The 17,754-nt window shown below is 38.2% G+C and overlaps 1 protein-coding gene across 4 annotated transcripts in view; it reads right to left on the minus strand.

Annotated features, from left to right (window-relative positions):
* Nucleotides 1-325: 325 nt before the first annotated feature.
* The window catches only part of LOC100591471 (cytochrome P450 2C9), an 86,847-nt gene continuing 69,418 nt past the window's right edge, over nucleotides 326-17,754 (minus strand). For 2 of the 4 annotated variants that reach the window (XM_030809234.1, XM_030809235.1), the window contains exons 6-8: nucleotides 14,527-14,714; nucleotides 9,702-9,843; nucleotides 681-866 (exon numbers count right to left, since the gene is read on the minus strand). In XM_030809234.1, coding sequence (XP_030665094.1) covers nucleotides 685-866; nucleotides 9,702-9,843; nucleotides 14,527-14,714 — 512 coding nt within the window. In that variant the 3' untranslated portion in view covers nucleotides 681-684. Of the gene's footprint in view, nucleotides 867-9,701; nucleotides 9,844-14,526; nucleotides 14,715-17,754 lie in introns of all 4 variants that reach the window. The other 2 variants (XM_030809232.1, XM_030809233.1) reach the window with 2 other exon arrangements.

Consider the following 17,754-nt stretch of genomic DNA (forward strand, 5'->3'; position numbering starts at 1 on the left):
ACAGAGCAAGACTTTGTCTCAAAAAAAAAAAAAAAAGAACACCAAGGTGAATATAAGAATTCTAACATTTAATGTCCATTCCTCCCTTTGACTGGTCCTCTGAATATTTCCCTACAGGTTAGAGCTGCCCCTGGACACAGTTTCTCACTTTCAAATCCAATCCTCAAGTAACTCTAACACTCAGCCAAAATAGCTTCCTTACCCTCTTCCCCTTTGTCCTTTCTGTCCTTATCATTTTGAGAACCAGCATGGCCTCCTGGAACTCTGTTTTCTTTAATTTCTGACCTACATTATGCATAAAAGAAGGAAGGTCTAATAAACTGACTCAGCAAATAATAATGCTTTTTATTTAGAACATGCAGAGAAGAAATGCCTTTGAATTATAATACACAAATCATATTTCTCTAATAATAATATATGAATAACTAAACATTAGATAAGTATGAACATTATGTGACAGTCAATGCAACTGTTACAGAGTATGGAGAATAGCAGATATATTTGCACAGTGAAACATAGGAAACTCTCTGTAATGGAGGTTGAATGTTCACCAGATCTTCAGGGAAGGGAAAATGTGAGATGACAGGTGAGAAAAGGCATTACAGATAGTGAAAGATGGATAACGCCGCAGAGGAAAGAGAGCTGCAGGGACTGCACAGCAGCAGCCAGGCCATCAGCTCTTCTTCAGACAGGAACAAAGCACAGCTGGTAGAAGGGTGGCACAGAGGCAAATCCATTGACAACTGGAGTGGTGTCAAGGTTCTTTGGGTCAACCAGAGATTTCAGGTTAAAGTTCTGTAAAATGGAGGTCAGAAATAAAAACAGCTCCATGCGGGCCAGGGCTTCTCCCACACAAATCCGTTTTCCTGAAAATAGCAAACACAGAGAGCAGTTACTCCTTATGTGTAACTGTGACAGTGACAAACACTGTCTCTGTAACTGGCACAAACAGAATATGCAATAACTGTTCAGTGAATCGTAGGAGGGATGAGGAGATAGATGGGTGGATGGGTGCATGCATGAATGAATTGGTGGATGAGTGGATGGATAAATGGATGAATAGATGGATGGAGAGGCAACTGAAAAATGAATGGACTTACTCTTCACCTAATATCAGATCTTAACAGGCACCCTGTATTTAACAAATATTTGTTGAATACCAGCTACATGGCAAGCACTTTATTAAAATCTTTCTAAAGACTTTAAATGTCTTCACCAATCTTTCTTTAGAAACATACATTTCTTGGGGGGTGGAGCCAAGATGGCCAAATAGGAACAGTTCCAGTCTACAGCTCCCAGACTGAGCGACAGAGAAGATGGGTGATTTCTGCATTTCTGTTTGAGGTACCGGTTTCATCTCACTAGGGAGTGCCAAACAGTGGGTGCAGGACAGTTGGTGCAGTGCACCATGCATGAGCCGAAGCAGGGCAAGGCATTGCCTCCCTCAGGAAGCGCAAGGGGTCAGGGAGTTCCCTTTCCTAGTCAAATAAAGGTGTAACAGATGGCACCTGGAAAATCGGGTCAGTCCCACCCTAATACTGCACTTTTCCAACGGGCCTGGAAAACAGCACACCAGGAGATTGTGTCCTACACCTGGCTTGGAGGGTCCTATGCCCACGGAGTCTCACTGATTGCTAGCACAGCAGTCTGAGGTCAAACCACAAGGTGGCAGCGAGGCTGGGGGAGGGGTGCCCACCATTGCCCAGGCTTGCTTAGGTAAACAAAGCAGCCAGGAAGCTCGAACCGGGTGGAGATCACCACAGCTCAAGGTGGCCTGCCTGCCTCCGTAGGCTCCACCTCTGTGGGCAGGGCACAGACAAACAAAAATTCAGCAGGAACCTCTGCAGACTTAAATGTCCCTGTCTGACTGACAGCTTTGAAGAGAGTAGTGGTTCTCCCAGCACGCAGCTGGAGATCTGAGAACGGACAGACTGCCTCCTAAAGTGGGTCCCTCACCCCCAAGCAGCCTAACTGGGAGGCACCCCCCAGTAGGGAGAGACTGACACCTCACTCAGTCGGGTACTCCTCTGAGACAAAACTTCCAGAGGAACTATCTATCAGACAGCTGAATTTGTGGTCTCACGAAAATCCGCTGTTCTGCAGCCACCGCTGCTGACACCCAGCCAAACAGGGTCTGGATTGGACCTCTAGCAAACTCCAACAGACCTGCAGCTGAGGGTCCTGTCTGGTAGAAGGAAAACTAACAAACAGAAAGGACATCCACACCAAAAACCCATCTGTACATCACCATCATCAAAGACCAAAAGTAGATAAAACCACAAAGATGGGGAAACAACAGAGCAGAAAAACTGGAAACTCTAAAAAGCAGAGCACCTCTCCTCCTCCAAAGGAACACAGCAACGGAACAAAGCTGGATGGAGGATGACTTTGACAAGTTGAGAGAAGAAGGCTTCAGATGATCAAACTACTCTGAGCTATGGGAGGAAATTCAAAACAATAGCAAAGAAGTTAAAAACTTTGAAAAAAAAATAGATGAATGGATAACTAGAATAACCAATGGAGAGCAGGGCTTAAAGGAGTTGATGGAGCTGAAAGCCAAGTATCGAGAACTACATCAAGATTTCAGAAGCCTCAGTAGCCGATGCAATCAAGTGGAAGAAAGGGTATCGCTGATGGAAGATGAAATGAATGAAATGAAGCGAGAAGGGAAGTTTAGAGAAAAAAGAATAAAAAGAAATGAACAAAGCCTTCAAGAAATTTGGGAATATGTGAACAGACCAAACCTATGTCTGATTGGTGTACCTGAAAATGATGAGGAGAATGGAACCAAGTTGGAAACACTCTGCAAGTTCTCCAGGAGAACTTCCCCAATCTAGCAAGGCAGGCCAACATTCAGATTGAGGAAATACAGAGAACGCCACAAAGATACTCCTCGAGAAGAGCAACTCCAAGACACATAATTGTCAGATTCACCAAAGTGGAAATGAAGGAAAAAATGTTAAGGGCAGCCAGAGAGAAAGGTTGGGTTTCCCACAAAGGGAAGCCCATCAGACTAACAGCTGATCTCTCGGCAGAAACTCTACAAGCCAGAAGAGGGTAGGGGCCGATATTCAACATTCTTAAAGAAAAGAATTTTCAACCCAGAATTTCATATCCAGCCAAACTAAGCTTCATAAGTGAAGGAGAAATAAAATACTTTACAGACAAGGAAACGCTGAGTGATTTTGTCACCACCAGGCCTGCCCTGAAAGAGCTCCTGAAGGAAGCACTAAACATGGATAGGAAAAACCGGTACCAGCCCCTGCAAAAACATGCCAAATTGTAAAGATCATCAAGGCTAGGAAGAAACTGCATCAACTAACGAGCAAAATAACCAATTAACATCATAATGACAGGCTCAGATTCACACATAACAATATTAACTAAATGTAAATGGGCTAAATGCTCCAATTAAAAGACACAGACTGGCAAACTGGATAAGGAGTCAGGACCCATCAGTGTGCTGTATTCAGGAAATGCATCTCACGTGCAGAAACACACATAGATTCAAAATAAAGGGATGGAGGAAGATCTATCAAGCACATGGAAAACAAAAAAAGGCAGGGGTTGCAATACTAGTCTCTGATAAAATAGACTTTCAACCAACAAAGATCAAAAGAGACAAAGAAGGCCATTACATAATGGTAAAGGGATCAATTCAACAAGAAGAGCTAACTATACTAAATATATATGCACCCAACACAGGAGCACTCAGATTCATAAAGCAAGTCTTGAGTGACCTACAAAGTGACTTACACTCCCACACAATAATAATGGGAGATTTTAACACCCCACTGTCAACATTAGACAGAGCAACGAGACAGAAAGTAACAAGGACATCCAGGAATTGAACTCAGCTCTGCACAAAGTGGACCTAATAGACATCTACAGAACTCTCCACCCCAAATCAACAGAATATATATTTTTTTCAGCACCACACCACACCTACTCCAAAATTGACCACATAGTTGGAAGTAAAGCTCTCCTCAGCAAATGTAAAAGAACAGAAATTATAACAAACTGTCTCTCAGACCACAGTGCAATCAAACTAGAACTCAGGATTAAGAAACTCACTCAAAACCGCTCAACTACATGGAAACTGAACAACCTGCTCCTGAATGACTACTGGGTACATAATGAAATGAAGGCAGAAATAAAGATGTTCTTTGAAACCAACGAGAACAAAGACACAACATACCAGAATCTCTGGGACACGTTCAAAGCAGTGTGTAGAGGGAAATTTATAGCACCAAATGCCCACAAGAGAAAGCAGGAAAGATCCAAAATTGACATCCTAACATCACAATTAAAAGAACTAGAAAAGCAAGAGCAAACACATTTAAAAGCTAGCAGAAGGCTAGAAATAACTAAAATCAGAGCAGAACTGAAGGAAATAGAGACACAAAAAACCCTTCAAAAAATTAATGAATCTAGGAGCTGGTTTTTGAAAAGATCAACAAAATTGATAGATCTCTAGCAAGACTAATAAAGAAGAAAAGAGAGAAGAATCAAATAGATGCAATAAAAAATGAAAAAGGGGATATCACCACCAATCCCACAGAAATGCAATCTACCATCAGAGAATACTACAAACACCTCTATGCAAATAAATTAGAAAATCTAGAAGAAATGGATAAATTCCTCAACAAATACACCCTCCCAAGACTAAACCAGGAAGAAGTTGAATCTCTGAATAGGCCAATAACAGGCTCTGAAATTGTGGCAATAATCAATAGCTTACCAACCAAAAAGAGTCCAGGACCTGATGGATTCACAGCCGAATTCTACCAGAGGTACAAGGAGGAACTGGTACCATTCCTTCTGAAACTATTCCAATCGATAGAAAAAGAGGGAATCCTCCCTAACACATTTTATGAAGCCAGCATCATCCTGATACCAAAGCCTGGAGAGACATAACCAAAAAAGAGAATTTCAGACCAATATCCTTGATGAACATTGATGCAAAAATCCTCAATAAAATACTGGCAAACCGAATCCAGCAGCACATCAAAAAGCTTATACACCATGATCAAGTGGGCTTCATCCCTGGGATGCAAGGCTGGTTCAACATACGCAAATCAATAAATGTAATCCAGCGTATAAACAGAACCAAAGACAAAAACCACATGATTATCTCAATAGATGCAGAAAAGGCCTTTGACAAAATTCAGCAACATTCATGCTAAAAACTCTCAATAAATTAGGTATTGATTGGACGTATCTCAAAATAATAAGAGCTATCTATGACAAACCCACAGCCAATATCATACTGAATGGGCAAAAACTGGAAGAATTCGCTTTGAAAACTGGCACAAGAGAGGGATGCCCTCTCTCACCACTCCTATTCAATATAGTGTTGGAAGTTCTGTCCAGAGTAATAAGGCAGGAGAAGGAAATAAAGGGTGTTCAATTAGGAAAAGAGGAAGTCAAATTGTCCCTGTTTGCGGATGACATGATTGTATATCTAGATAACCCCATCATCTCAGCCCAAAATCTCCTTAAGCTGATTAGCAACTTCAGCAAAGTCTCAGGATACAAAATCAATGTACAAAAATCACAAGCATTCTTGTACACCAATCGCAGACAAACAGAGAACCAAATCATGAGTGAACTCCCATTCACAATTGCTTCAAAGAGAATAAAATACCTAGGAATCCAACTTACAAGGGATGTGAAGGACCTCTTCAAGGAAAACTACAAACCACTGCTCAATGAAATAAAAGAGGATACAAACAAATGGAAGAACATTCCATGCTCATGGGTAGGAAGAATCAATATTGTGAAAATGGCCATACTGCCCAAGGTAATTTATAGATTCAATGCCATCCCCATCAAGCTACTAATGACTTTCTTCACAGAATTGGAAAAAACTACTTTAAAGTTCATATGGAACCAAAAAAGAGCCCGCATCGCCAAATCAATCCTATGCCAAAAGAACAAAGCTGGAGGCATCACGCTACCTGACTTCAAACTATACTACAAGGCTACAGTAACCAAAACAGCATGGTACTGGTACCACAACAGAGACATAGATCAATGGAACAGAACAGAGCCCTCAGAAATGATGCCACATATCTACAACTATCTGATCTTTGACAAACCTGACAAAAACAAGAAATGGGGAAAGGATTCCCTATTTAATAAGTGGTGCTGGGAAAACTGGCTAGCCATATGTAGAAAGCTAATACTGGATCTCTTCCTTACACCTTGTACAAAAATTAATTCAAGATGGATTAAAGACTTAAATGTTAGACCTAAAACCATTAAAATCCTACAAGAAATCCTAGGCAATACCATTCAGGACATAGGCGTGGGCAAGGACTTCATGTCTAAAACACCAAAAGCAATGGCAACAAAAGCCAAAATTGACAAATGGGATCTAATTAAACTAAAGAGCTTCTGCACAGAAAAAGAAACTACCATCAGAGTGAACAGGCAACCTACAGAATGGGAGAAAATTTTTGCAACCTACTCATCTGACAGAGGGGTAATATCCAGAATCTACAATGAACTCAAACAAATTTACAAGAAAAAAACAAACAACCCCATCAAAAAGTGGGCGAAGGACATGAACAGACACTTCTCAAAAGAAGACATTTATGCAGCCAAAAAACTCATGCAAAAATGCTCATCATCACTGGCCATCAGAGAAATGCAAATCAAAACCACAGTGAGATACCATCTCACACCAGTTAGAATGGCCATCATTAAAAAGTCAGGAAACAACAGGTGCTGGAGAGGATGTGGAGAAATAGGAACACTTTTACACTGTTGGTGGGACTGTAAACTAGTTCACCCATTGCAGAAGTCAGTGTGGTGATTCCTCAGGAATCTAGAACTAGAAATACCATTTGGCCCAGCCATCCCATTACTGGGTATATACCCAAAGGACTATAAATCATGCTGCTATAAAGACACATGCACACGTATGTTTATTGCGGCACTATTCGCAATAGCAAAGAGTTGGAACCAACCCAAATGTCCAACAAGGATAGACTGGATTGAGAAAATGTGGCACATATACACCATGGAATACTATGCAGCCATAAAAAATGATGAGTTCATGTCCTTTGTAGGGACATGGATGAAACTGGAAACCATCATTCTCAGTAAACTATCGCAAGGACAAAAAACCAAACACCGCATGTTCTCACTCATAGGTGGGAATTGAACAATGAGAACTCATGGACACAGGAAGGGGAACATCACACTCCGGGGACTGTTGTGGGGTTGGGGGAGGGGGGAGGGACAGCATTAGGAGATATACCTAATGCTAAATGACGAGTTAATGGGTGTAGCAAACCAACATGGCACATGGATTCATATGTAACAAACCTGCACATTGTGCACATGTACCCTAAAACCTAAAGTATAAAAAAAAAAAAAAAGAAACATACATTTCTTGTCCAGTGGGTTGAACTGAGAAGGGCTTAGAGGAGCAGGCTAACATACGGTATTTCCCTTTGTATTTCTGACTCAATATGCAGCCAAAGATTTTCTTCCCGTAGGTACTTTCAATAGCATATGTCTAAACATGTCACCTTCTCACTTTAAAACTTTAAATGGCTTCCCTGTATGTCCTATAAGATAAATTCCCAATAGATTGATCTGGACCCTCTCATTCTGTTTCCAGTCTGATGATCCACATCACTCCTTACACTCTTCAAATCCGATGCTGTCAACTCTAGGCATAGCCACTCATCATCAGTCTCCAGCACACCATGAGGTTTCAAATTTTATATCATGCTGCTCCTTTTGGACAAAATGAACTTTTCTATTACCACAGTCAGGACATAGGTCAAATTTTGTCTCCTTTTTCTTTTACTCTCTTTCTCATCTCCTTGAGCAAGAAAATGTTGCTTTCTCTGGATTTCCTCAACATTATATTTATATTTCCATTGAAAAATGTGCTATGGTCTGAATATGCCTCCCCGAAATTTGTATGTTGACACATAATCCCAATGCAACATTACTAAAGAGCTGGCTCCTTTTAGGAAGTGAATAAGTCAGGAGGGCTCTGTCCCTGCTAAAATAATAACATCAAGAGATGCAAGGGAGCCATTTCTCCCCTTTTGCCTTTTTTACCCTTCTGCCATATAAGGATACAGAGGGGTCATTATCTGTAAGGAACAGGCCCACATCAGACACTGAACTTGCTGACACCTTGATCTTGGAACTCCCAGCCTTCAGAACTGTGAGAAATACATGTCCATTATTTATCAATTGCCTAGTCTTGGATATTTTGTTATGGCAGAAGAAACAGGCAGCATGGGTCACCTGGAATAATAATTACTGATTTATTTATTTATTTATTAGTGTGCGATATGGTTGGGCTCTGTGTCCTTACCCAAATCTCATGTCAAATTGTAATTCCCAATGTTAGGGGAGACACCTGGTGAGAGGTGATTGAATCATGGGGGATAATTTCCCCCTTTCTGTTCTCGTGATAATGAGTGAGTTCTCATGAGATCTGGTTGTTTAAAGGTATGTAGCCTTTCCTCATTGCTCTCTCTCCTGCTCTGCCATGGAAAGATGTGCTTGCTTCCGCTCTGCCTCCCACCATGATTGCAAGTTTCTTGAGGTCTCCCAGCCATGCTTCCTGTACAGCCTGTGGATCTGTGAGTGAATTACACCTCTTTCCTTCATAAATTACCCAATCTCGGGTAGTTCTTTAAGGCAATGTAAGAATGGACTATTACATGTGCTAAATGTGAATGCTTGAAGGAAGGTTTCTTTTCTTATTGTCTTGGTATCTACTGTGGCAGATACAAAGCAGACATTAAAGGTCATAGAATAAAGGAAGGAGATTCTATCACCAGATGCTCAGCACACACATTTCAAGTGTGGAGATCCAACATCCAAGATACATGGCCATGACTAGGGGAACGGCATGGTGCTCTGCGTCACTGCAGAATATCCTGCTACATTCCCAATGTTCCCCTCCTCCCATCCATGGTTATTTGGCAAAGGTTCTAATATCCTTTATTTAGAGCCAAAGTCCTGCTCCTGTGGCTCAGTATCTCCTTTAATAGCCCTGTCTTCTCTTCTTTTCATCCTCTCTGCCTCCTTTGAGGTAGCTCAAATGTCTTTACTGCTATTAAAATGTTACTTATGCCTTACTTTGGGGTATAAGAGAACAAGAAGCAGACGGCTTTTCCATCTACCTCCCGACCCCCAACAGCCTCTTCTTTCTATATCACAGCCTCAGTCCTACTGAACTACAATGATCTGTTTACTCTGCTTTCCAAACTCAGAAGCAAGGTTTTAAGACCCTATTCTGTGTTTGAGGATAATTTTATCTGACAAGCCCGGCCTAGGGGGTGAGGGACACCATGTGGAAAACACTCAGTGAAGTTCTGGAGTGAGATAACTTCCTCATGGCTAGTGAGGAAAATGTAATTAGTTTTATCTTCCAGGAGGAGTTCTTGGGTACCTCAGTGGTGTATCTAGAGGCAGAATTCAACCAACCTATACTTCAGCTTTCTCAATTTGGAAGAATTGGATTAACTCCCCAAAGTCCACTATTCTGGCCCAATAATTAGGATGTATCATGAGCAGGGAGCACAGAGGCATTCAGAACAGTGCCCTTGATAGTGTACAAAGAGTAATTGTACCACTGCAGAGGAGGCACATGTAAGTTCCAACTGATCAAAAAAGTTATCTTGTACTCTGAAACACAAATGGAAATAAATTTATATTACCTGCTGAGAAAGGCATGAAGTAGTTACTTTTCTTAAAATTGCCACCTTCATCCAGAAAGTGACGAGGGTCAAACATCTCTGGGTTGCGAAATTCTTTGTTGTCATGTAGCACAGAAGTCAGGGAAATTAATATGGTTGTGCCCTAGAAACAAGAGACATAGATGAACTGAGCCGTAAAGAAGTCATGAAGGTTGAAGAAACAGTGGTAATCACGTAGTTAAATATTTTGATGTGCAGATGAGGAAATCCCGTTCCAAAGAAGAGCAGTACTATTTCCAGATGGATAGACCAAGTAATAAGAGTCATGAACTTAAGGCCCATGACAATAATCTTGCTAAAGTGCCCTGCAATCACATTTGAAGTCCTGAGTACTTGGATACTTGGGTGCAACCTTCTAAATCTGTCCTCCTTTTCATCAAGCTTGGACACTAGTGGCTGTCCACACTTGCTGCTCTATTCCATTACTTCAGTTTTCACCAACCTTCTGTGTAGAGTATGACTAAAAGTTGAAGTCTCTGTTGACACGGGAAATGGCCACAGCATCTGTTCACAGGGCATTTGTGAATAAACATATGATTGAATTTCAAATGACATCTTCTGGGATGGTAACAAGTGTAGCGGCAAGGATAAAACTATTGAGTTCTTGTCATTGCCATGCAGTTTGTTTGTCTTCATTTAAAGATATGGGAGAGATATTCATTACAGATTGATCCTAGCTTAAAAATACAGAAGGAATAATGAAATTAGAAAAATCACCTATTTGTAACCATTCAGGTCAAGATCATCAGGTCAGGTGAGGATCATTAATGAAAGATAAAACTATTAGATGTGTGATTTGGGAAGCAGGGTGTTCTGTCTTAAAGTACCATGCCATAGATTTTCATCATTCACACATAAAAAGCAGAACCCCTTCAATGGAAAGATCTGGCAGATTCCAACATTTTAGGTGAGGATCTTAGCATAACCAATAATGGCATATGTGACATTACGTGCCCCTGCCTCACCACTGTGATTCAGCAGAATATTCAAAATACTATGTAGTTTTCTTGCCAAAGTCATAACCGGAATATAATATTTAGAAAACAATTATACAAATGAGCCCCAGGAAAATTTAAATGACTAATGGCCTCAACTCTTCACAGAGATCAACATACTGAAAGGAAACAGAGGAAATGGACTCTTCTTGATTACAGGAGATGAAAGTAACAGGATACTGAAACTATGTGCTTATTTCTTGACTGGAGAGTGAACTGCAAGAAAAAAGTGATTAAAATATTCTTTTAAAGTTGGGAAATTTTAAATAAAAGCTATATAGTAAATAATATTATTGTATTAATAACTCCACAGTATGAATGCTATTATTATTATGTAGGAGAAAACCATTGTTATTGTGCTATACATACTGAAGTATTGAGGTGTAAATAGATGGATGGACAGATATCAAAGTAGATATATATACACACTGCCATATGTACATATACATATGTGTGTGTAATGTTATTTATTTTAAAAAATTTTATAATAAAAATGTTAGGAAAAATTCTAACCCCTAAATTTTCATATAGCCTGTAATTTTGTTTTTTAAAAATATCCCCTTTAATATTTATAAACAAGTACTATATTAAAATATTATTAAGATACCAAAGCAGATTTATTTCAACAAATGTTACTTGAATAAGTAGAAATTTATAGACATTGAAGTATGACCACTATTACTTCATATTATGAAATAAAAATTAATTTGAAATATGTCATTTATCTAGATATAAGAGCTAAAACAAAAAAATTCTGGGAATGTTGAAAGCCAGTCTTTGGAATCTTGTGCTGACAAATATTCTTTAAATACAACATAAAAGAACAAATCAATCGCACATCTTTGCAGAAAATTCTACTTGACGGGGATGTCTTATATTAGGCATCAATAAAAAATACTCCCTGCACAAGTCCATCCGGCCACCTGTTTTTGTATAGTATGTGAGCTAAAAGTATTTACATTGAACAAATGCAAACAAGAAACAATATTTTTGAAACAAACATTTTATAGGAAATTTACATTTGTTTCTATAAAAATTGGAACATATCAATCCTCATTCATTTGCAGATTGTTTATGACTGCTATCATGCTACAATAGCAGATGTCAAGAATTGCAACAAAAACCACATGGCCTGAAAAGTCTAAAATATTTACTATCTGGCCCATTACAGGAACAGTTTGCCAACTCCTGTCTCAGACTATTATCTCCAGCTAGATAAGTGGATCCAGCCTGTAGCAGAAGAACACATGTATCTGATTTGTAAAGAGGGTAGAATTGGCCACACAGTGCTGCTTTTTTCTGTACTGGGCTATTCTACAAAGAAGGGATTCAATGGGTAATCCCCTTGGGCTCTGGCTTCTCAGGGCTCAATAGATATCAGGCATAGCATGAGCTGCCCTGCATGGAGATGAATGAAGAAGCTCATCAGATGCAGCATTCCCCTCCAGGAGGTCACCAAAGTTGATGCAGTGAACTGGGGAGACTGGCAACTCCTGCCTGATTCTTCAGTATATTTCTCATTTAGTTAGTTATAGGAGAAGAAGTAAGTTTCATTACCATTACCCTCAGACCCTAATTTTGAGAAATGAAAGTCTCCTGGTTATCTCCTGTGTTTGTGAAAACAGAGTGCATTGAAGTCTTTTCCCTTGTACTAAATCAGTAACCACTAGGGTAAGCCCCATAATCTCTAAGTAAATTATCAATTCTGTCTTCTTCAAAAGATGACATTAGTAATTGCAACCTTACCAAGTCTCATTGCTTTTTCCCCTTGAAAATACACTTTCAGTTATATTATTTTTTATTTTACTAATAGTATGTATTGGTTTTGATTGGAAAAGAGTAGGTTTGAGATGGCAACTGGAGTGTCTGGATAAATACAGAAGCCATGTGACAGAAGGCACTACAAAGCTACCAAGACAAAAATTGGTCTCAAGCTTCCAAAGGTAGGAGAACCTCAGAGAGCTAAGCTAACACTGACACTCAATTTTCAACTGGGTTCACATTATGTCCAATTCTGAATCATGACAACAGGTGTCATGTCATTATGACCACCGATGGGAGAGGAATGAATCTTTCTTTGAAGAATATAAACTTCCTCTGCAATTCTGCAATTTCTTACATATGCCATCTGGTATTTAACCAAAAGTTATCAGGCATTTCAAAGATACAACTAAGTGATCACAAGAAGAAAAGTGGGGAGAGGGAACGGCAATAAAAACAGACTCACATTAGGAAACATTTCTTGCCTAGTTTTGTAAGGCTGGCATAATCTTAATATCAAAAATCTTGAAAATTCTGAGAAAGAAAATTATAAACCAAATCTCTTGTGAATGTAAACACTGAAGTCCTAAACAATATGAAGAAGGCCAGTTCATCTCTATGTGCATACTTATTTCTATTTAGTGAGAAATGTAAGCCCAATATATATAATCTGATGTTGTGTGGATATTTGTCCCCTCCAAATCTCATGTTGAAATGTGATTCCCAATGTTGGAGGTGGGGTCTGGTGAGAAGTATTTAGGACATGGGGGTGAATTCTTCATGAGTGGCTTAAAGCTCTTCCCATGATAATAAGTGAGTTCATATTCTGTTAGTTCACACACAAGTTGGTTGTTTAAAGTCACTTCTACTCCTTTTTCTCTTACTCCCTCTCTTGCCATGTGACATGCTTGCTTCCCCTTCACCTTCTCCCATGATTGAAAGCTACCTGAAGTTCTCAATAGGAGTAGATGCCTGCCCCCATTATGCCTCCTGCACAGCCTGCAGAGCCAAGAGCCAAAATACAACTCTTTTATTTATAAATTACCCAGCTGAAGATATTCCTTTATAGCAATGGAAATGGACTAACACACAATTATATAAATAGATGCAGAGTATTGATTTGATAAGATTTTACACACAATTATGACATATATATATGACAGTAAACTTCTCTAATCTGATAAAAAATATCTACCAAAATCTACTTCAAGCATCATTCTCAATATTGAAATGGAAAATTTCCACTTCTTCCTGCAGTTTAGAAATGAGAAACAAGGATACCCACTGTCACCAATTCTATTCAATGCTCTCCTAGAAATTCTAGCTAATGCAATAATGAATGCAATAAAGAGACATTAAGCCCATGAGAAATGGAAAATAAGAAATAAAACAACATTAACTCAGATACAGTATAATGTACACAGAAATTACAATGAATCCAGAAATAAATTATGAATAGTGATTAGTAAATTTAGCAAAGTTGACAGACTGACATCATCAGAATGATAAAATCTAGTTATGTTCCAAAACAAAAATACTGATTATCTAGGGAAAACCAAAGACTTGAAAGCCATGACAAAAAAATCACATCATTCCTGGTTAAATAAAAGAAACTTCAAACAAATTGGAAGATAATTATATTCAGGAATGGAAAGACTCAACGTGTCAAGATTCAGTTCTTTCCAAACTAGCCTATAAATTTAGTGTCACCCTGACAGAAATTCCAGCCCAAGGTTTTGGGAAATTGACAAACTAATACCTTTAAAATTTATTTGGAAATATAAGCACCTAAGAGTAGCCAAACCAATCTTGAAGAAAGATAATAAATCTGGAGAACACACACTGCCAGACACTAGGACCTGTTACAAACCTTTATAGCCCCAAACCGGAAACAAGAGAAAGTCTAGTTAAACTGCCATACCTATGAGTTATGCACTTCTCTCACCCGGTGATGGTAGAGGTTAAGAATGATACTATGAATTTGGGGACTTCAAAAACATGGAGTTGCAGTGTAGGAGAAACAAACTTACCTTGGGAATGAGATAGTTTCTGAATTTGATGTCACAGGTCACTGCATGGGGCAGGCTGGTAGGGAGGAGGTCAATGTATCTCTGGACCTCGTGCACCACAGCATCTGTGTAGGGCATGTGGCTCCTGTCCTGCATGCAGGGGCTCCGGTTTCTGCCAATCACACGTTCAATCTCTTCCTGGACTTTAGCTGATAAGACACAAGTAAAAACTAATGGAAAAGGAGAAAAATGACACATTTGTTGTAGCAATTCAGGGGTACATGAATCATGATGAAGGTATCCAAACATCATTATAAATTTAAATTATAGTGCTGGAAGTATATGCAAACTTAAAAAGAGCATGGTTACAGATCCACAAATGTGTAACTGCCATAAACTAGGCATTAAGAAAAATCTGTACACATATAAACAGAAAAAATTCTCTTCAATAAAGGAAGACAGGAAGAAATGAAAGAAGGAAGAGAAGTCCACAAAACAACCAGAAAACAAATAACAAAAGGGCATGGGTAAGTCCTTACTTATCAATAAAAACACTGAATGTAAATGGAATAAAATCTCCAATCAAAAGACATACTGACCTGTTACTGACCTGGATTGAAAAACAAGACCTATTAATCTGTTGCCTAAAAGAAACACACTTCACTTATAAAGACACACATAGGCTGAAAATAAAGGAATGGAATGAGACAGTATATGCCAATGGAAATGAAAAAAAGAGCATGAGTTACTATATTTAAAACAGACAAAGAAGATTTCAAAACAAAAACTACAAGAAGACACAAAGAAGATCACTATTGGTGATAAAGTGGTCAGCTTGGCAAGAAGATCGAACAAGTTTAAATATATATGCAACCAACAATGGAGCACCCAGATATATAAAAGATATATAATTAGAACTAGAGAGAGATAGGCCCCAATATAATAATAGCTGGAGACTTCAACACCCCCCTTTCAGCATTGGACAGGTCATCCAGATAGAAAATCAACAAAGAGACATTGAACTTCATCTGCACTATAGATCAAATGGATCTAATAGATATTTGCAGGATATTTTATCCAACTGCTACAGATACACATACTTTTCCACAGCACATGGATTGTTATCAAGAATTGACCGTATGTTAGGTCACAAAACAAGTCTTAAAATATTCAAAGAAACTGAAATAATATCAAGCATCTTCTCTGACCACAATGTAATAAAACCAGCAATCAATAACCAGAGGAATTTTGGAAACGACACAAATAAATGGAAATTTAAAAATATGCTCATAAATGAACAGTGGGCTCATGAAGAGATTAAAAAGAAAATTGAAAAATTTCTTGAAACAAATGATAATGGAAACACAACATACCAAAACCTAGGGGCTACAGCAAGACCAGTACTAAGAGGGAAGTTTATAGCTACAAGAACTTATATCAAAAATGGAGAAAATTGACAAATAAACAATTTAATGATGCATCCTAAAGAATTAGAAAAGCAAAAGAAAATTAAAACCAAAATTAGTAGAAGAAAAGGAATAATAAATATCAGAGCAGAAATAAATAAAATTTAAATGAAGAAAACAAAACAAAAGATCGATGAAACAAAAAGTTGCTTTTTTGAGAAGTTAAACAAAATTGACAAACCTTTAGCCAGACTAAGAAAAAAAAAAACGAGTAGATTCAGATAAATAAAAACAAATTAGAAAGGAGGCATTACAAGTGATACTGCAGAAATTCAAAGAATCATTAGTGGTTACTATGAACAACTATATGCCAATAAATTGGAAAATCTAGAAGAAATGGACAAATCCCTAGACAAATATGACCCATCGAGATTGAACCAGGAAGAAATCCAAAACCTGAACATGCAATAACCAGCAGCAAGATCAAATGAGAAGTAAAAAGTATCCCAGTGGAGAAAACCCCAAGACTGGCTAGCTTCACTGCTGAATTTTACCAAACATTTAAAGAAGAACTAATACCAACCCTACTCAAACTATTCCAAAAAATAAAGGAGAAGAGAATACTTCCAAACTCATTCTATGAGGCCAGTATTACCCTGATACCAAAATCAGACTAAGATACATCAAAAAAAGAAAACTACAGGCCAATACACCTGATGAACACTAATGCAAAAATCTTCAACAAAATACTGGCAAACCAAATTCAACAATACAATAAAAAGGTCATTCACAATGACCAAGTGGGATTTATCCCTAGGATCCAAGAATGGTTCAACATGTGTAAATCAAGCAGTGTGATACATCATATCAACAGAATGAAGGATAAAAACTATATGATCATTTCAGTTCATGCTTAAAAAGTATTTGATAAAATTTAACATCCCTTCCTGATAAAAATTCATAAAAAAAACTTGAGATAGAAGGAACATACCTCAACATAAAAAAGCTACATGACAGACCCACAACTAGTACTATCCTGAATGGGGAAAATGGGAAGTCTTTCCTCTAAGATCAGGAACACAACAAGGATGCCCATTGTCACCATTGTTATTCATCATAGTACTGGATGACCTAGCAAGAGCAATCAGACAAGAGAAAGATATAAAGGCTATCCACATTGGAAAGGAAGAAGTCAAAATATCCTTGTGTGCAGATGATATAACCTTATAGTAGGAAAAACTAAAGATTCCACAAGATAATTATTAGAACTGATGAACAAATTCTGTAAAGTTGAAGGATACAGTATCAACATAAAAATCAGTAGTGTTGTTATATGCCAACAGTGAAACAAAGAAAAAGAAATTTAAAAAATAATCCCATTGAAAATAGCCATACATAAAATTAAATACCTAGGATTAATTTAACCAAAGAACTGAAAGATCTCTATAATGAAAACTATAAAACATCAAGGAAAGAAATTTAAGAGGCCCCAACAAACGGAAAAATATTTCATGTTCATGGATTGGAAAAATCAATATTGTTAAAGTGCCCATACTATCAAAACAATCTACAGATTCAATAAAATTCCTATCAAAATATCAATGGCATTCTTCACAGAAATAGAAAAAATAAATCCTAAAATGTATATGGACCCACAAAAGACCCAGAATAGTCAAAACTATCCTAAGCAAAAAGAACAACACTGGAGGAATCACATTATCTCACTTCAAATTAAACTACAGAGCTGTACTAACTAAAACAGCATAGTACTGACATAAAAACAAACACATGGACCAATGGAACAGAATATAGTATTCAGAAACAAGTTCACATATCTAGAGTT

Source organism: Nomascus leucogenys, chromosome 3, assembly GCF_006542625.1.
Source record: "Nomascus leucogenys isolate Asia chromosome 3, Asia_NLE_v1, whole genome shotgun sequence".
Lineage (NCBI taxonomy): Eukaryota > Metazoa > Chordata > Mammalia > Primates > Hylobatidae > Nomascus > Nomascus leucogenys.